Source organism: Acinonyx jubatus, chromosome C1 (genome assembly GCF_027475565.1).
Source record: "Acinonyx jubatus isolate Ajub_Pintada_27869175 chromosome C1, VMU_Ajub_asm_v1.0, whole genome shotgun sequence".
NCBI classification, from domain to species: domain Eukaryota; kingdom Metazoa; phylum Chordata; class Mammalia; order Carnivora; family Felidae; genus Acinonyx; species Acinonyx jubatus.
In genome coordinates, this window is record NC_069381.1 from 115,424,768 (window position 1) to 115,445,168 (window position 20,401).

Here is a 20,401-nt window from a genome sequence, read left to right on the forward strand (position 1 = left end):
GCAGGCAAGTCACGGAACAGAGTTGGGGGGGGCGGAGGCTGTTTGGTCAAGACTTCCTGTGCAGAGAGGACCCTGCCAGGGATCGGGAGGGGCATGTTGCTTATCTTGCGGTCAGCATGGCTTTACCTGGCTCAAGAGCCACCACTGTTTGCCATCTCAGGCCTCACGGGCTGTGCTCGCCTGCAGGCCACGCCCCATGACCCAGCCTTCACCCCAGGGAGGGGCCAGGCGCCATCTCAGGCCTACACCCCAGCCCTTCACCTCTCTGACGCCTGAGAGGCATCCCTGACCTTCTGAGCCCACTGGGCCCTGAGGCCGCTTCTGATGCCCGCTTGTTCAGGACACGTGCCCTGGGCCCTGCAGCTCGCATCACCCCCTCTCTTCTTTCACTTCTGCTGCACCTCTAGGTTCTTTTATGCCATCTGCATATGAGCCCTCTCTCCAGAACACGATACTGCGGAAGTAATGCGGACCTCCAAGGCTAAGCCATATAAGACATGTGGCTTGGGTGGCTCGGTCAGTTGAACGTCCAACTCTTGATCTCGGCTCAGGTCATGATCTCAAGGTTCATGGTATGGAGCCCCTCATCGGGCTTGAGATTCTCTCTCTCTATCTCTCAAAATAAGTACATAACTTAAAAAGAAAAAGACATGTGGCTTCCTCCTTGCTCTCTCCTGCATCAGTCACTCAGGGTGGGGGTGGGGGAGCCAGCCACCATGCCATGAGGAAGCTCAAGCAGCCTTATAGAGAGACTCCCGTAACGTGAAATAAAGGCAAGTCTTCAGGTGCCTTACAGCCCTGGCCGACACCTTCAGCGCAGGCTCGTGAGACCCAGCGCCAAGCCAGTCTCATTTTCTTGACCCCAAGAAACAGTTCGAGATGGTCCATGCTCGTTGTTGCTTTAAACAGCTAAGGTTTGGAGTAATTTGTTTTGTAAAAAGACAGCCAACATCCTTGTTACCACTTCGATCTCTGCACGTCCCAGGGCCAGGCTCTCCTGACATTCCTCACACCTCCTGGCCTCCCTGAGGAGGGTTGCGGGGAGGAAATGAGTTGAGTCAAGATGGTTGGGTCTGAGTCCTTAGAACAGCCATGGGCTGCACGGTGGAGTGGGGGTGGGGTGGGGACAAGGGCGAATGGTGTGAGGTCTGGGTGTGCCGTGCTGTGACCACAGCGGGAAGCTGGCTGCCTGCTCGGAGACCTGGCATGGCCCAAGTCGGCGTCACAACCTGCGCCACCAATGGCTGTGGCTGCCATAAAACCTTGGGTTTTATGGTTGACTCTTTCGTGCCAGGCCCAGTAAACATACTTTTCACATCAGAGAGTGGGTTTGGGGGATGAGCGGACACAGGAAGACATACTCGAATGTTAGCACGTTGCGGCATCATCGTGGTCGGTGTGGAATTCAGGGAGCGGTTGCAAGCACACCGACTCACACATGCAACGTGTCCTGTCTTTCTCCACGGGTCGAAAGCATGGGCCCTCCCCCACGTGGCCCCCAGCCCACCTTCTGGGGCTCGGCCGCCCACATGCCGGCTGGGCTCACCTGAGGGTGCCTGCTGACAGGTGGCCGTAGGAGCCGCTGGCCGCCGAGCTGCTGCGGGAGTTGTTGATGTAGGCCACCAGCGAGTTGGGTGACGTCCGGATCATCCGCTGCAGATCCAGGCTGGCGTCTGACAGCGGGGAGATGGACAGCGCCCGCTTGCGGCTCAGGCGGGGCGTCACCCGTGGGCTGGAGAAGCGCGACACTGCGGGGACAGCCAACCCCAGGCATCACTGTGCTTGTAGGGGGTAGAATTGGGGGAGGGGGACTGGTGGGGGGGACAGCGGGAAGAGCCTTTGAGGACGGTGTAATGAGAACCATAGCTGGGGGCTCTTGGGCAAGGGCCCTGGCCTCTCTCCAACTCAGTCTGCTTATCTATAGAATGGGATGGATCCATGCATGACGTGGTGGGGTGTGAGAAACACAGGTCAGATGCTTGGGGGAGAGAATATGTTCGCTGCACATAAGTTAGTGCCTTTACTATTAGTTTTGCAGGGAGCGGGGCTGGATTCAGCAACGCTTAAGGCGTAGCAGCTAAGTGTTGAAGAGCTTGGTGGCCACGACTTGAACCCACCTGTGAAGCTAGCGCGAGGTCGAGAAACAGGCACGGCCAGCGTCCTTCCAGACCCACCCCAAGGGCAGCCACTATCCTGGCCTCTGGAGTTGCCTGAGGCTTCAAGAACCTGTCACCTTAAACACTCTTCATGCACAGGCACACACCCCAGCCACCACCCCACCGCTCTCTCTGACGGCCCCTCGCATAAGCTCTCACCCCTCACCGGTAAGGAACTGCGGGAAGGAAGACAGCCTGAACCAGAGGGGGGGGCTCCTTGACCCTGGGGTCACACTCTCCCGCCTGGCTCCAGACTGCGCCCCTGCTCCCCAGTCAGGGTTCTGGCTCTCTCCTCTGGACAAACAATGGTCTAGAATAAACGACCTGCCAGTGTCGCCAGGCAACTCCCACATGCTCTGTGTCTGCCCTTTCCAGACCCTCCCTGAGCCCTGGGTTCCTCTCTGTGCAAGGGTCTCCTGGATCTGACCCCTGGGGCTGTGGTGAGGAGTACATTACACAGCAGAGGCACCTAAATGCTTTGCCATGCCCCTGCATTTCTGGATATCGGCACTGACACCTCTTTCTGTGCCCCTTCGGGGGCCTCCAGGTTCCCTTTGGGCTGGAGGGGTTGCCTGTAGACAGCTCCAGAGGCTATTGGTGCACACCTCTGCTACAGGCAGCCTGCCTCCATGCCTGTGTTCGGCCGTTCCTGGGCTCGTGATACCCGCCTTCTTCCCTTCTGTCTGCTCAGAGCTGCTTAGACCCCACAGGTGCTCCTCCTCCAGGGAGGCGGCAGGTTGCCCTGGCTGCAGGGTTGGTGTGTTGGTGCCTTGTTCCCACAGCTGTGGGGGCACTAAGGGCAGGGCTGACGGCCTGGGGATCTCTGAGCCCCCATCCCCAGTGCCGACCAGCCCCTGAGAAGGTTCGGGGCCTATTTGGCCTGTGTGAGTGCATAGAGCCCCCCAGCTACCAACTGCAGAAGCCTCAGCAGAGCCCCTGCCCATGACCTCATGCCCCCAGGTCCCCTGCTGGGCCCTGGGGGCACCCATGCCTGGCGCTCCTCTGACCCCTCGCCCTTGGCAAACCCGGGAAGCCCCTTTCTTCCTGGGCCACTGGGATAAACAGCCTCTGATGGGAGTTGGCCTGATGCCTTTCCATTGTTACCTCCTTCATGACTGAGTCTGCCCTCAAAGCCCCCTGCAGGTTCCCTTCCTCTCCCCCTCCTCCTATTCCCCTAGCCCACTGCTAGCCTGGGTCATCCCAGGGCCCTTAGCTAATTGCTGTCCCATCCACATTCCTCACTGCAGCCCGAGAGAGCTTTTTAATGTGTAAATTGAATCATGTCCCTATGCCCCCCTGCCCTAACCTTTCCAAAGCTCCCAGTACTATTAGGAAAAAAGCCCAAATGCTCAAGGTGGCTTTTGCTTGGAGGCCCTGTGGGTGCCCCCTGCCCACCTCTCCAGCTTCATCCTGCCCACCTCCCAGGCTCTGCTCCAGCCACCATCCCAGCTCCCTATTCCTGTCATTCCGGCACAGGGCCTTTGCACATGCCCATTCCTCTGCCTGAAGTGCTCTCCCTTCCTCTCTGTGCTCAGACCTCCACGGGTTATCACTCTCCCAGGGAGAGCACCCTGACATCCTCTGATTGGGAAGTTACCCCCATCCCAAATGGGGGGGGGGTCACGTTGTCAAGTCCACATGCACCGGTGTGGTTATCTGCTTGCTTCTGCCCCTCCCACCTTTATGCATCAGGGACTTGGGTCCTTTCCCCCCACCGTTATATGCATACACATACACATATGCATCCATTCGGTGGTGAGCCCACGTGGAAGATGGCAAATGTTGAGCTGTGGGCACAGGTGAGGGACAGCAGAATCACAGCCAGGGCAAGTCAATATTTATGCACTACCCTGAAGGTGCTGGGTACTGTTCTGAGCACTCCAAGGTATTAAGTTGTTTAATCTTTAAAGTATTCAATAGCGTCAACTGTCCTAGAAGGAAGGAACTATTACTACTGTTGTTTTACGAATGACAGAGGCCATGCAGCCAGGGGAAGTGCAGAAGTAGACTTGGAAGTCAGGCAGTTGGCCACCAAAGCACTCAGCACACTGCCTCCGCCCAGGGTAGAGAGAAGACGCACCTTGCGGGGAAGGATGTGCTTGGAGGTGGGGGCTGGGGTGGTCAGATGCACATACACACCATGTGGGAACACACAGCTGGGCCACACCAAACCCAACACTTAGTGCTTGGAGCACATCACTCAGCCTCCTGAGCCTCTCTTTGCCCATCTGTACAATGGGGGCAGTACAGCTTGGCTTGCAGAGTAATCTCGAGGACACCAGCAAACCACCGAAGTGCTGAAAGCCCAGCAGACCTTCTAAAACGAAACTGAGAATTAACGTCGCTTCTTCAGGGGCGAGGAGGACGGCTTTGATGGGCAGGATGAGCGTAAAGCTAATACTGGAGTGAGGGACAGCAAGTCTAGAAAACACAGTTGGGCCACACAGCAGTACGTCTGTCACTACAGCATTCACTCATCTGTCCATTCATCTGGGCTCCTCTAGGCTTCTTTGTTCTTATTTACTGAGTTCACTCCCCGTCGGTCCTCACTTCCAAGGAAAATCAAAGATGCAAACGTGAATCCTCCCAAAGAGTCCTGTCACTTACGAACCGAGTGGCAAATGGAGAGACACGAGGTGGGAGGGACAATCCAACATCCTGTAGACTAAGAAATACACTCATCCTTCTAATGCATGTTCTAAAAAAAGACTTTGCTGCTAATATTTGGATTCCCACCCTCTCACGTGCCCCTAACAAGAGGAAACAGGGCAAATCTGACAGTGATATTCATCTCTGTTATTCCCACCCCTCGAGGGAAATATGTTTATTAATGTGCCTCTTCCCTTGATAAATTACTAAATAGAAAGAAAATCCTGGCACTCATTTCCTGTGGCTTCTCCTGTGATTTATGACCGGGGACTGGCAGAGCTGTTGCGTCCATTCATCTGTGGATGAGCCTGCGCCGATTTCTGTCAGCCGCCGGGGGGGACCGGACACCAGCCTGCCCTCACCCGGGCAGACGCCCCATGCTACCCACTCCTGCTGCCGCTTGCATCTGGCTCCTGTTTCAGCCACTACGTCTTTCTTTTGCTCATTCGTGTGTTAGTTCATTCACCCATCAGAGCCTTGTCGTGGTGACGGTATGGCAGGCATCGGGCTGGACGCTTTCGGGGATTGCAAGCAAGGGGGGGGACCCTCGGCCCTGCCCTCCTGTGAAGCTCACTGTCCAGGTGAGAGAAGAAAATGGTGCCCAGAGCACTGGGCAGGGCTCCTGGGATTACTAGGTAACTCCAGAGTGTTTGGGGACATCACTGCTTTCCCTGGGGGCAGCCGGGAAGGGCAGGAGGTTTGAGAACGGGCCCCGGGTGCAGGCAGACCATGTTCTGACCCTGCTTGACTGCTCTGATCTGGGCGACTTTGGGAGAGGCTCTGAACCTCCCTGAGCTGCTTCCTCACCTGGAAGATGGGCCAACAGTATCCACCTCTGGGTTGCTATGGGCTTGTGACCAGCATGTCACCCAAGCTCTGGGGGGGGTGGGTGTCCCAAGGACCCAGGAACCTGGAATGAGGGCGGCAGGAGGAAGCAGGGCCTGGCTCCCCAGGACGTGGGCGGGGCAGATGGGGCACCAGCAGTGGAGACAGCTGTGTCCCAGCACCACCTCCCAGGAGGCCTTTCTGTGCCAGATGCTGTCCTGAGCGTGGGACTGGGACACGCCCCCCCTGGCGGTGGCAGGACACAGCCTCGTGGCCTGGCTCGTGGGCCCTGGGTCCTCACCGGTTAGGGAGCATCCCTGCACAGCCCAGCCCCGCCCACATACCTTCTGGACTCACTGAGGAAATGCTCTAAGGAAACCCAACTGGAGGACCTCAACCTGCCCCACACTTAGCCGTCCGCAGCCCCCTCACCCCCTCTTATGGGGGGATTGAAAACACCTCGGCTTTGGAGCCCAGAGGCTTGGGGTTGAGACTGGCCGGCACCATTTCCTAGTTCTGTGATGTAGACAAATTTAGGGCTCAGGCTCAGGGCCTCGGCTTCCTCGCCTGTAAAGTGACTTCGTGTCTGTGCCGGTTCACCAGGTGACCCACATACACTACCTAGCCCGGGTCTGCACACAGCAGTCCTGCCCCTCGGGGAACCTGTGGCCTGCTCTCCTCTGCCTCAGTCTCCCTCCTGTCTGCAGGCTGGGCACGGACTCCCGGCCCGACTGGGGCCTCCGGCAGTCCCTCCGGCGGCTCCTCCTGCCTCTCTGTGGTGTGATCAATGTAATTGGTCTCTGAAAACCCCCTTGGACCCGCAGGCAGCATAAAGAACGGGCGTCAGAACGGAGGTGACATCCAAGTCAAATTAGTGTCAATATGACAATAAAATATACAGCTCGGAGGAAATATGGGCTGTAAACAGACAACATTTCAATCGGAAACATTTCAATCTTCTCAGTGTGGTGGGAGGAGGGGGTGGGTTGTGGCGGCTCCCACACTGCCGTGCAATCACCAATATTCAACAGCATAAAACAAGAACATTCCATTTTAAGGCCCCGGTGACAACCGGTGAATTCCCCGCCCTCCGGAGAACCAGTAGGCAGAGCGATAGCCTTGGACTCCCTGACCGCTGATCTATTACCTCCCAACGCAGTATCACTTTCCACTCTTCCTGCTATAAATCAGCCTCCTTTAAGAACAAGAGGCAACGGGCCTCCATCGACCACCAGGAGGCTGAGAGGCCCCTGGCCAGGGAGGGACGTGGGAGATGCCCTTTGTCCAGCCTGCAGCCTGGTCCTGGGACCCGGGAGCAGGGCAGGGCTTGGATTTTCGCTGCAGCGAGAGCCCTGGCAGAGGCCCCCTCTGCCTTCCTGCCTGCCCCACACCACCGTGGGGATCTCCTCGACGCACGCTCAACCCAGATGAGGTTATTTTGGGCTTGACGGAGGCAAGGACACGGACGTCTTCCTCAGAGCATATCTGGTTTCCCATATGAGAAAAAATACAAGGTTCTATTTTAAGGTCTATTTATTTAACCCCAAAAGGTGAATGTATGAAAAATGTAAGGATTATTACACAGAGCCACCTGTGGAACTTATCAAGCACCACGAGGGCATGACTTGGCATGCTATGCACCATTGTGTATTCCTGGCACATAGGAGGTGCTTAAGAAACACCCCCAGAATGAATGAGAGAGAGAGAGAGAGAGAGAGAGACAGAGAGAGAGAGAAGGCTCAGTTTCCTGAACTTCCCACAAAGTCATGAGGCCCCCTGCACCTGCACAGAGCTTACCTGCCATGGTCATGGTTATAGGAGGCTTTCTAACATGAACACACGTATTCTCGGAGAGTCTCAGGACCCTTCCACAGGTGGGTGCTGAGCCTGCACAATTCTGTGACAGTCTGAGCAAAAAGAAGGTCTACACTTCACTGGGTGGACTAAAGCTTCCTGGGAGGGTCTCTCCCCACACCCATGCAGCTGGGACCAGCAGGAGCTGGTGGGTTTTCCCTGCTCCCCAGTTTATAGGAAAGGAGAGGCTGGGGATACTCCAGAGGCTGACCTGAGCTGTGCGCACTGGGGTCTAATAGATGCATGTGAACAACACATCCACTTGGGCATCAGAGCTGAACGGAAATGGCTAAAACATTAAAAAAATTTTTTGATGTTTATTTGTTTTTGAGAAAGAGAGACAGAGCGTGAGCAGGGGAAGGTCAGAGAGCAGGAGACACAGAATCTGAAGCAGGCTCGAACTCATAGGCCGTGAGATCATGACCTGAGCCGAAGTCGGACGCTTAACCGACTGAGCCACCCAGGAGCCCCAGAAATGCCTAAAACATTTTTAGAAGCAGAAGCAAATGTTCTGGTTGTAGTTCAAACTGGCTTGAAAAAAAACAAAAAGAACCGTATTAAGTAATGACAGATACAGGATATTGTGTCGGCCTACTCTTAATTTCCTTGGATCGTAAGGGATTGGGACCAAAGGAAAAGAGTCATCTGTTCCTGAAATCCTTTAGGGTTCAGAACCGCGCCCCCCCCAACCCCCTGCCAAGCCTCACCCCCAGCCTCAGCAGATCTGGGGTGAGAAACTGATATGCCTGCCCAGGTCCGGGATGGAAACTTCCCTCTATACCCTGAAGACAATCATGTTCCCGAGAGGAGAGGTGTAGAAAGGATGGTGGGTGGGTGTGATGAGTCCAACGCGAGCGCAGAGCTCTCACGCCCACTGATGAGCTCACCTCCCTTACTCCTGCTCAGCCCCAGATGCTGCCAAATGCTGAGCGCCCCTGAGAACAAAGCTGCCGTGTTCCCGGCCACCTCCCCAGCTCCCTGCAAAGAGCCGACAGCTGCTTGACCCCGGGTAGTTCCCCAATTAGTTTGCATCTTTCTATCCTAGGTTTTTTGGTGACCACCACTCACTCACTCAGTCACTCTGCAAACACAGAGGCCTGCTCCTTGGCCGCCATGCTCCCAGACCTGGGGAACCCCCCAGTTTGTCAACGGAGAAGCAGCAGCCAGTTACAGCCCCGCAGGTGGGAGGGAGGGAGCGCGAGCAGAGCTGACACGGTTGAGCTGGGGCTGGATCCGGGTGGTGTCTCAGAAGTGGCGGCTGACTGGGGTCTGAACACACGGAGCAGAAGCGAGCTGGGCAAGCCCGCAGGGAAGGGCATTGCAGGCAGAAGGAGCAGAGCAATTGTCTGGGAGACTTCATTTGGAGCCGGGCGGTGGGAGGCAGTGTGCAAGGCGGGGGAGGGGCGGGGAAGACTAGGCTGCAGGGGAAGGCCACTCAGGCCGGGTTATAAAGCCTGAATCTTGCCCTGAGGGTGACGAAAGCCACAGGGATGCAGAATGACGGAGGGGATGAGAAATTACTGCGAGGCAACCGTGAGGCCGAGGGAGCCCGAGCTGAACGCTGAACGGCAGTGCTGGGAAGGTGGCAAATAACAGGACCGCTGCGGGGGGTTGACGACTCAGACGTGGCAGGCCTGGGGCTGGGACGGATGGGAGGCATGGGGCGGTGGCCACGAGGAGTTTTGGCACTAGGCTAAGCATGCGGTGGACAGCGACACAGGCAATCGATAGACAAAACTCCCACAGGAGGGGAAGATGTGAACGAGGGAAAAGGCTAGAAAGACACAGGAAGTAGTGTTGATGGAGTCGCCCCTGCACGCCAGGCACTGGCCAAGTTCACATGCACAACCTTACTCAGTAGTGTGTTTAGTCCAACTGGCATATGGGGCTAGGAATCACTGTCTGGACCCCATCCGGTGCCCCCGGCTCCCTTGGGTCATCTCCCACGGTGGGGACGCGCACAGGCAGTGCTGGCTTAGATGTGTCTGCAGCTCACTGCCCCAACTCCCTTCCCAAGGCCACCCCGAAGGGCAGCACCCACTCTGGCCCGGCTGCTCTAGGCCGAGCTGGAACACGTCTGGCCCAGCAGGCCCTCCCTGAGGCCATGGCTCTTGGGGTGACAGATGTGTGGTGCTGCCTGGAGGCAGTGTGCCCAAGGGAAGAGCCAATGTGTTGGTGATAAACAGCGGGGCTTGAAACCCCAACTCACAGCCTAGGCAAGTCACACGACCCCAGCGTGCTCATCTTAAAGTAGAGATGACAATTCCAGCCTCAGAAGACGGCTGAGGGCAGTCACAGGGGAGAGTGTATGGAAAGGCACAGGATGGAGGTGGCGGTCACACAGGCACAGGGCAGGTGCTCATGTTGGCTGACTCGGCCTCTCCTACCCTCTGGGGACACCTGCCTGACCAGACCCTCTGCCATGGTTTGTCTGTGTCTGCCCGCTGTCCAGCTGGCCTGGTGCCGGCCACCCTGAGGCCTTGGGAGGCCCTGCGTGGGGGGATGTGACGTTCGGATGTGGCTATTTGAGGACTAGTTGCATTGTACCTGTTGTCTGGTTTCTAATTTTGACAAGTGGCCTGTACACACAGCTTTACTTCAGCCCCACCCTTGCCACCTGCTGACACGCTGCCCGCCTCCCTGTGGGGAGCACCAGAGGGCTATGGAGAGGCACAGGGGCGGGACAGACCCAGGGATCACATTCTGATGGCATCCCTCAGGCCATGTCAAGGGTGATGGGGCCGTGAGAGCCAGTGTTGGGAGAGGCTCCAGGGCTCTTCCCCAGCAACACTCTTGTGGGGAAACAGGTAGTGCCCAGCGGGTTTCAGAAGCCACACGAGGTCGCTCTTGTAAGTGTGAGGCGAGAAGGGCAGAGAGAGACAAGAAGGATCCAGAAGAGGGGAGAGGAGGGAGAAGGCGTGTGTCCTGGAGGAGGCAAGAGCTCAGCCAGGTCTTAGGAAGTGAGGGGCTCAGCTTTGCCCCAGGCAATAAGGGGGAGCTGCAGTGGCTGGTGTGGACAGAAAGTACTGGGGGACATGAGGGGGCTGAGGGGTGCAGGGACCCACCCTGAGTCACGCGGCCCGGTAGGTACCAGGCCATCCCTCTCTGGCAGGTCTCCCCGTGGGCCTGCGTGCTCCCTGCCATCGGGGACCGCAAAAGCCGTCCCAGGCAGAGCTGGAGGAGGATAAATCTGCAGAAGCCGCCTGCCCCCCCTGCCCCCTGCCGCTGTGGTTTCTAGCTCCACTGCCTGGCCTGGATCCCTGGGTACCTCTGGGCTAGGCTCCAAGAGCAGCAGGTAGAGTGGCATTAACTGGGGGAGGCGGGCACTTAGCCTTTCCCCCTTCCTCTCTCCTCCAAGAGGCGGGGGCTCCATGCTGTTCCCAGGGACTCGTGGTCAGGGGGCCAGGCCACAGGCTCCTCTGTGAAACCAGCATAGTATTTGGTGGGAAGGAAAGACTTGGTATTTTAGGGACACCCAGAGCATTACCTACCCAGAACACTGGATATCCTGCCTGCCAGACGTGCCCTGCCTGCAGCCTCCAGCTCAGTCACTAACTGTCCAATTGCTCAGGCCCAAGACCCTGCTGTTGTCCTTGATGCCCTTCTTTCTTCCTAACTCCTCATCTGGTCTGGGGACAAATCTTGTGGCTCTATCTAAAATGTGGTCGCTTCTTCACACCTCCACTAACTGGACCTTCTGCTTCCACCTTGCCCTTAAGCCTTCTCAGATCAGCAGCCGCAATGGAACTCCTTTTAAGAATAAGTCTGATCTCAGGGCACCTGGCTGGCTCAGTCAGTTGAGTCCGACTTTGGCTCAGGTCATGATCTTGTGGTTCTTGAGTTCAAGCCCCGTGTCGGGCTCTGTGCTGACAGCTCAGAGCCTGGAGCCTGCTTCGGTTTCTGTGTCTTCCTCTCTCTCTGCCCCTCCCCTGGTCGTGCTCTCTCTCTCTCAAAAATAAATAAAATGTTAAAAAAAATAGTCAGGTCTCATTACTCCTCTGTCCAATCCCCCTCCAAGGGTCCCATGATGCTTAAGCCAGACAAAGTCTTACCAAGCCCTGACCAGCCTGCACAACCAGCCCCAGAAATGTGGCCTCACCCTACTCCTGCCCCGCCCACTCACTGGGTGCCAGGCATGCTGGCCTCCTGGCTTTTTCTTGAACTCAGAGGGCATGCTGCTGCCTCAGGCCCTTTGCACTTGCTGTTTCCCTGCCTGGATCATTCTTTCCACATATTTCTGTACTGCTCACCTCCTTTAATTCTTGCTTGAATATCATTTTCCCAGGGAGGATTTCTCAATTTCCTCATTCAAGACTATACCCACCCCCCACCCCCACTTCACCCCAGTGCTTCCTACTCCATTCTTGGCTTTGTCTCTCCCTATCACGTTGTAAGTTCCATGAAAGCAAACGAGTGTGTTTTGTTCCCCAGTCTGCAATTGCTAAAACATGTCCTGGCTTGTGGCGACTCACTAAGTGTTTGTGGGAGTTGCTCAGACTCGGTCCCCTGCGGACAGCAGTCATGGCAAGGATCCCAGACCACTCCTTAGGGCTCCCCATCCACAGAAGGAGCGGCGTCCCCTCTCCCGCTCCCCGCCCCCGCCCAGCACTCACCATCCACCGGATTGAGGTAGTCGTGGAGGTGGGGTGCACTGGCGGCACCCCCACTCTGCACCAGCAGGTCCCCGTATGGTGCAGGGTGGCCCGCCATGAGAGTCATCTGGTGGTAATAGTCTGAGGGGTTGGTGCCCGGAGGGGGGAGGCCAAACAGTCCCCTCTCCTTGAGGTGCTCGTGGGCCACTGTGGGCAGGAGGGAGGGAGAGAGAAAGAAGCCATCAGGACATGACACCAAATACAGAAACACACATACGGCTTGGCGAGCTCCCCCTAGTGCCCGCCGGTCCTTCCTCTGCCCCTGGGTCCCCTCCCCCAACTGAGCAGACGAGGTGGGGTGGGGCATGTTCCTGCCGATGGGGACCCAGATCCCACACGCCTCCGTGTCCGCAGAGCTGTAAACAACCGCCCCTTCCTTCCCGTGCAGGCCCCACAGGAGACAAGAGCCCCAGGCCGACAGCATCCCCTGTCCACCGTCCAGCAGAGCCTTCAAAAGGAAACGAAGATGTAAACTTTTTTTATTAGTTTTCTTTATTTTTGAGAAGCAGGGAGAGACAGAGCACGTGTGGGGGAGGGGCAGAGAGAGAGGGAGACAGAGCTGTCAGCACAGAGCCCGATGCGGGGCTCGAACTCACGAGCTGTGAGATCATGACCCGAGCCATGACGCTTGACCGACTGAGCCACCCAGGCGCCCCGGGAAACGAAGACGGAAACGAAGACGCTGTGGGGGTCGGCCTGGCCTGAACAGTCACTGCGAGATCACCCGGACCCAGCCAGATCAAGCTCCTGGCCTGGCCTGCGACCGCGGGACCCGAGCTGTCTGCCTCCAGCCCTGCACTCAGCCCCTCCGGAGGCTCAGCCAAGAGGCAGGGAGGATGAACTTCAGAACATCTTTGAGGGGGCCTGGCACTCCGGCGCGGAGCTTGGAGCCACACATACCCATTGAGAGTCCTGCCTTTCACCAGGCGTGCAAAACTGGGAAGGGGCCTCCTTTCTCAGCTGCCTCAGTTTTCCATCCGTAACACGGAGGCACTAATACTCACGACTCAAGTTACTATTCAAAATGTCAGTGATGGCCGGCATCGTGCTGAGTGCTTGCTGGGCCTGTGCGGGCAGTGCTGAGGGACTCACGTTCATTCTCAGTGTCAGCATCCCCACGTGCTATGACCTCAGGGCCACCATTACCACCACCCCCCACTGGCAGATGGGAACTCTGGCAGTCTGCTCTTTGGCTTGGCAAAAAGCAAAGATCTCATCCGTATGCCCTGGGCAGAGAGAAGCCAGTCAATGGAAACAGTCACCCTCTTCCTCTTCCTCAACTTCTGCTGTATCCACTAGAGAGAGCCCTGGCCTGCAGCCAGGATGATGCCCCAAGGCCTCTGCCTACCCTGTCCGTGCCTGAAACACCCTCCCGTCCCCCTTCCTTCTGGATGTCCGCCTCCTCCCTGAAGCCTTCCCTGGAGGGCCCGTTTGTCCTCAGAGCACACGCTGTCTGGCAGACGCTGCCTCTCATAGCTGATGAACTTTCCAGGCCTCATGTGGGCAAGTGCTGGGGCTGACACACCGGCGGTGTGAGCCTGTCGTGCTGTCTCTACTCACTTGGGAGCTTGGTTCAGGGCCAGCGAGGTCTCAGGGTTTCAGTCTGCACATTAGCCAAGTGCCCTCTGGAGCTGGCCCCATGCCTGCTTTCTCAAGGGACTGGGGCGGAGGATAAGTGGGCGTGACAGGAGCCACGGCGACGTTTATATGGAAATCAGGCATCGAATCAGTGCTCCACAACTCTAAGTCCCTCCTTCAAGGGATGGGCTACACCGTTATCCACTGAAACTACTGTGTCCTTGTCTCTTCTAGAGACATCTCTCAGGGCCTCTGACCCACGAGCCATGTGTCTTAATTTCCTACAGCTGCCCTAACAGGTTCGTAAGTACAGACTCAGCGCTAACTGCTGTTCGAACAACACAATCCTGGAGGCCAGAAGTCCAACGTGAAGGTGTCAGCAGGGTCACGCTCCCTCCAGAGGCTCGAGGGGATAATCTGTTCTGTGCTTCTTCCTCCAGCTTCTGGGGGTTCCCAGTTTCCTTGGCCGGTGGCCACATTTCTCCCATCTACGCGTTGTTCTCTCATATGTCTCTTGTGAGGACACTTATCGTTGTATTTAAGGCCCACGCGGACATTCCAGGATGATCTCCTCATTCAGAATCCCCAACTAAATCACATCTGCAAAGGCCTTTTTTCCAAATGAGGCAACACTCTCAGGTTCAGGGAGTGGGGTGTGGACGCATCTTCCCGGGGGCAGGCACGGTTCAGCGCACTTCACCGCGTGCGAGGTTCAAGGCCAGGGCAGCATCCTCACGCTCCGTGCCAGCGCATCGCTGGCTGGGTCATTAGCAGAGGCGTGGAGAAGCACAGGCCCACGTTCCGGAGTCAGCGGCTCAACGTGGAGGCAGCGAAACGCTTCGCCGTGGAGATTTCAGGGCTGGGGTCCAACCCCTTGGGAGTCACTTCAGAACGGCCACACTGCGGCCAGCCACTGTCACGTCCTGTAGTTGCTGGCAGTTGCCTCGTCTGGTTTCTTGGTGGTAAAGATGAGGCGAAGTGCAAAACACATGGCTAGAGTGACGAGCCAGATAGTCCTTTCTGTGTATTTGGAGGCTGGAGTCCTTTTCCTTGTGAAACTCCAACCTGAGCCTCTCAGGTCCGGGACTCAGCTCCAGCTTCCAGTCATATCCACAAAGTGGGAGAGGGCACATCGCCCCTGGTGAGGACGGGATGTGGTTAGGAGGGACCCGCTGGGATCGTGTTTCCCGGAGCCTCTGCCCATGGGCTCCTGAGTGCAAAGTCCTTAGAAATGTCTGTCCTCTGGAACGTCCCTCTGCCCGATAGTTTCAGTGGGCAGATTCTGAGAAGATGCAACCCAGTTGTTTTTTGACAAAAACGGCAGCAGTAAGTGGCCACCGGGTACCATGGGGACAGCGCTCCAAGCTAGGGGTGGGGTGGGAGCACTTCCGGGATGACAGGGTGGGCGGGGCCAGCTCCCAAATGTGCTTACTAGCGTCCAGCGTGAGTGTGTATGTGCATGCGTGTGCGTTTGCGTGTGTGTGTTTGTACGGGTGCATCGGGGAGGTGGTGATGGGGCTGGAAGTAGCACATTGTTTTTGGAAGTACTACATTTTAGATCTGAAAACCATATTCGCGTCCTGTGACGTGTCTCAAATTAACTGGATTGGGGGAGGGGAGGGGCATCTGATCTCCCAGCTGGACCAGGCAATTCTCTCTCAAGCATCTGACCTGAGACACACCAGGCCATCAGTGCTCACATGTGGAGGCTTGGGGTGTCATTTGGAGGCCACGTGTTGACCTGCAAGGGGCAGAAGCCAGCCCGGTGCTGTCCTCCTTCTGCTCTGGGGGCCCATGAGATGGGATCCAACGCCCCCTCTACTTAACCAGAAGCAGAGTTTGGTTTATTGCAACCAAATAGTTCTCACCTCTGATAAGATCTACAAGAACAAACACACCCGGCCATTATTGTACATAATTTGCATGCAAAAAGGTGTTTACGGAACACCTCTCAAGAACAATGGTCCCCAGACCGTGTTGGCTGTTGCCACTTACTGAACACCCGTTGTTCAGGGTGGTGGGGAGGAATGTCAGCCTGCTCACTGTTGTCCCAGAGGACTGGGGCTGGGGAATCAACACTGTTAGTGTTAGTGGCCCTGTCCCCCAGTCCCCCAGGCCCTACTCACCGTCAGCGGGGCTAAGGCCCCGGGCCGCAGAGATCGTGGGGAGTGTGGGGCTGCTGTGCATGGCACGGAGGTAATGCTCCATGTGGGGGCTCACGTAGGGGTGGGGGGCGTTGAAGGGGGACTCCCCGGGGCCGGCGGGGTGTGGGGAAAGCCGGATCAACGAGATGTCGGAGATAATGGGGCTGCCACTCAGGGCAGGAGGCCTGCAAAGACAAAGGAGCAGTGTAAGAAGGCATGGCCAGTCGTAGAAGGACGTGTGGGGGACCCGGCTGAGACGCGGGCTCGGTCCTCGTATAGTCTGAAGTCGCACACATTGGCTGGCACATGCAGGTTGAAAACTCCTGTGTGCTGGTGCGGCTGCCCACTGGCCGATCTGGTGTTGGCGATGAAATTCGTCATACACACATTTGGATTTGCGGGACCACAGGCTCAATGGGCCACACTGTCCCACTGCTTCCCCAGTACCTGCTCAAAGCTGGACAAACAGAAATAACACAACTCTTTATTAAATGACTGGATGCATGCGTTCTATATGAATGAAAAACAGAACATGAGAACTCTAACACCAGGGGCAAGACGCAAAGAGCTCATTCCCTTTTTGTTTTTAAATATATTTTTTTTTCAAAAGTTTGTTGCTTTGTTTATTTAGAGCGTGCGTGCAAGCAGGGGGTGGGGCAGAGAGAGAAGGAGAAAGAATCCCAAGCAGGCTCTGCACTATGCAGAGCCTGACTCAGGGCTCAATCCCACAAACCATGAGATCATGATCGGAGCCGAAGTCAAGGGATGCTTAACCCACTGAGCCACCCAGGCTCCCCTAAAGATTTTAGTTTTAAGGAATCTCTACATCCAACGTGGGGTTCACACTCACAACCCCGAGATCAAGAGTTGCACGATCAAGAGCCAGCCAGGTGCCCCAAAGAGCTCACGTTCCTAACAGAATTGAGAGAAAGGGAGGAATCGGGAGATGCCCTGAAAGTAGAGAACTTTGGTTTAGAGGGGTAGTTGCTGCTGTGGAGCACCCAGCCATAGGATTAATTGCGAAGGAGCAGAGCAGGGTTCAAGAAGAGTTCTGGAATGCTGAGCTGCAATAAAATTCTGCAATATCCTTTTAGTTCTCCTTACACGGATTTTTTTTTTAACGTTTATTTATTTATTTTGGGAGGGGGTAGAGGCACAGAAAGAGAGGGAGAGAGAGAAAATCCAAACAGGCTTTGCACTCTCAGCATGCAACCTGATGTGGGGCTTGAACCCATGAACTGTGAGATGGTGACCTGAGCTGAAATCACGAGCTGGATGTTTAGCCGACTGAGGCACCCAGGTGCCCCTTTTGGAATTTCTTTTAATGCTAACACAGCCTCACTTCTTGGGTGCCCACCAAAGGTGAGGCATGCACTTGGCCTGGTCCCTGTGGCCCGGCTGGCGTGGCCGAGGGCCACCTCCATGTCCCCTGCTCAGTCCTCCAGGGGGCACGGACTCCACTCGACACAAGACGGGGTCTTTCCACTAGGCCTGCTGCTCACTTGGAGCTTCTAGGCAGTTGTTCGCATGCTGGCTGCAGGGGTGATCTGAGGTCATCTACCCCAAGACTTGCCCATTAAAGAAAAATCAGGCTTTAGAAGAGAAGTAGCTATGAAACCACAGCTGAGTCACGGGTGACCAAATTTACCAAGATACAATTTCCACTTTTTCAGAACGTGGGGTCTCCCTGTGATCCGACACAGCGCAAAGAAAAGAATATGTGTTAGCAGCAGACGAACCCGCATTAGGATCTCAGCCATTATCAGCTCAGTCACACGAGCAAGCGATTTAACCTCTGCGAGCCTCAATTTCCTCCACTGGAATACGGAGATAATAATGCCTTTTTCATGAGGCTGCCCTAAGGATGAAAGTCCCCCAAACGGTACCTGAGACACAGCCGTCAGCTGGTAAACAAGAGCTGTTGTCACAGCATCAGTGCCACACTTGGAGGGCAAAACCCAGGTGTGCCCCAGAAGCTGTCAAAACTTCCCCCATGGGATTGGCCTTGGATGTGGGCAAGGGCATTGTTAGGATTGGTTACTTCAGAGCGGGGATGGTCTGTCCACTGGCTGCAGTGAACCACAGATAATTACTGCTTGTGTTTAACAGTGCCCGAAAACCGTGCCTGCGACACCGTGCACACCGGGACCCAAGCAGGTGACATCCAGATGTCTTAACATCTGGGTTTCACAAACTCCCCGCTGGGAGGGCCTAAGCATTCTGCTACATCGTTTTCTAGCTTTTGCAGATGTGATTGCAATGGACGTGCAGACCCAACGAACCTGCCAGGCCACGTTCACACTGGTGTGCTTCTGCCCACACCGATTCTTGGCCTCCGATGCCTCCTGCACCTTATAAGGCAAATCCCTTCTCTACCTTGTAAGCCCAGGGGAGGGAACTGCCTCGGGGACACCTTCCCTGAAGCCCCTTGCCCAGGCGTGAGCTCTCTGCTCCTTCCTCCCTGCTACCCCTGGGGTGCCTGCCGCTGGTCTTGGGTTAACGGGCCCATCTCCCAGGTAACGGGGTTCCATCTGAGGTCCCTCTATACACTAGCACCGGGCAGGGAACTAGCATCCCAGAGGCATTTCAGTGATGGCTACAAGTATGACTGCCAGGCCCTGAACTCAGCAGAAGGGAGTCTCCGGGGTAAGTCACGAGTCACGGCCTCAAGCTGCTCTCCCTCACAGGCTGCCTGCCCAGCCCAGTCCACCTGTGAGTGAACTGCATTAAGAACAAGGAGCTTAAGAGACATCTTTGCTCTAGGCAGGGGTGCTATGTGTCCAAGGGTGGGGAGGAAAGAGAACCAGACTAATTCGTCCTCTTGCTAAGGGCCAATCTCGCTGCCTCGGGCATGGTGACCGGGGCAGGATGGACACTCACACTCCCGCGACAGGACAGGTGTTCTATGAAGACCATACTCGGAGAATAACACCTGTGGGCCAGGCCTGTGGGGTGGGGAGGAGACCTCTGACTCCTGCGCACAGATCTGGGATTGAAGGGTATTCTGGAAGGCTGAGCCCACTTCAGTCAACGCAGGGTGTTCTGGAGAACGGTGTGAGGCATCTCTTGTCCTCAGACCCCTTTGTCCTTCCCCCCCACCCCCCATCCCCGAAACACACGAGTTTCCTAGGGTCTGCAGGACGCTGGCCAGGCTTGAGGTCACAGCAGCCTCTGGTCATGGAAGCCGGTGGCCTTAAGTGGCCTGTCCAAGCCTCCCTGGCACCAGGGTCTCCTTGTAGGGCATAGTGACAACAGCTGAGGCCTCAAGAGACAAACCAGTGACTACATGGGGATTTAAAGGAACACGTTTAGGGCACACGGAAGCCCCAGTCTGTCCGAGGTGACCCCATTCCACTGACCAGATGAGTGTCTCCGAAGCAAGAGGCTGGAGAGAGGTGTTGTCATGGTAACAAGCCCCTGGGGGGCTGCCCTGCCCTGGCAGGGGCTGGAATCCAACCCAACCTAGCAGTTGGGCTTGGAGGTGGTGGGTGGGGCCTGAGTTCCCCCCGGAACAGGGACATGTCTTCACACCTCCATACCGCCCCTCAGGGGACAGTGACCTCTGTGGCCCTCAAGGGAACAGGGAGCTCATGAGGACTCTGGGCCCAGAGGGGAAGTCACCCTCCATGCTGTGTGGCCAGAGAGATGCAGGCTAAGACTCTACCAAGTCCTCCTCGCTCCCGGGATAGTGCTCCCCTCATCCCAGGGGCCGCCCACCCCCACAGAGAACACTGCCAAGGACCCATTTCCCTGGTGTGACGGGGAGTGGAGCTGAGAGAGGCCACTGCCCACCCTCCCCCCGCCCCTCCCCCCACCACAATGCAGTTTTCACAGGGTGTGCTGGTGAGACAGGTCAGCTCAGAGGGCTGATTCAAGGGCACACAGAACGACCCTTTGCTCTTCCCAGTGCTGGGAGTGCTGTCACTCTTGGCCTGGAGGCTGTGGGATCTAGGCCAGCAGAGCTCTAGCGCAGGCACAACCAAATGTTCTTCCTTTACATGAGGAGCAGGGCTGGATTTTGGGAGCTGTTTGAGGGGACCGAGGGGCCAGAAAGCAGTGGGGCAGGACCGGCACCTGGGCACTGCTTGGGCCTTCCAAAGCACTGGTTTTCTCTTGCTAACCTTGACCTTTCCCACCTAGCTGGGGGGCCTCAGCCAGCATGCTGCCCCTCCCCGGTGCCTCCCAGAACGGCACACAAAGACCAGTGCTAGGTGCATGGCAGGGGGTTAGCAGCCATTAACTCTCTACCCTTCCCTTCTCTGCAACAAGTCATCTTGGGGTAGGGAGCAACTACTGACCTGGGCACCCAGAATCCAGAACAAGAGGCCCATCAGCCAACACAGCTGTGGATGACTGTCCAGACACCTCCTCTGGGAAGGCTCCCCAGATGTCCCCTCTGTACGGTGACACTTTGCTGTGCCCTCACCTGACAGCTCCTCAAGATAGGGGTGACTGCATGCCAGCTGTCAAAGGACATCGTGCACGTAGTTCCGTTTTTAATCCCAGTAAAAAATTCACCAAGAAGGCACTTCATGCCCATTTC

General features: G+C 56.5%; 1 protein-coding gene across 4 annotated transcripts in view; it reads right to left on the reverse strand.

Moving 5' to 3' along the window:
- The window catches only part of GLI2 (GLI family zinc finger 2), a 256,148-nt gene that overhangs the window by 23,030 nt on the left and 212,717 nt on the right, over window positions 1–20,401 (reverse strand). For all 4 annotated transcript variants that reach the window (XM_027056004.2, XM_053214887.1, XM_053214889.1 and 1 more), the window contains 3 exons: window positions 15,841–16,043; window positions 12,098–12,283; window positions 1,547–1,748 (listed from right to left, as the gene is read on the reverse strand). In XM_027056004.2, the coding sequence (XP_026911805.2) occupies window positions 1,547–1,748; window positions 12,098–12,283; window positions 15,841–16,043 (591 nt within the window). The remainder of the gene's footprint in view (window positions 1–1,546; window positions 1,749–12,097; window positions 12,284–15,840; window positions 16,044–20,401) is intronic.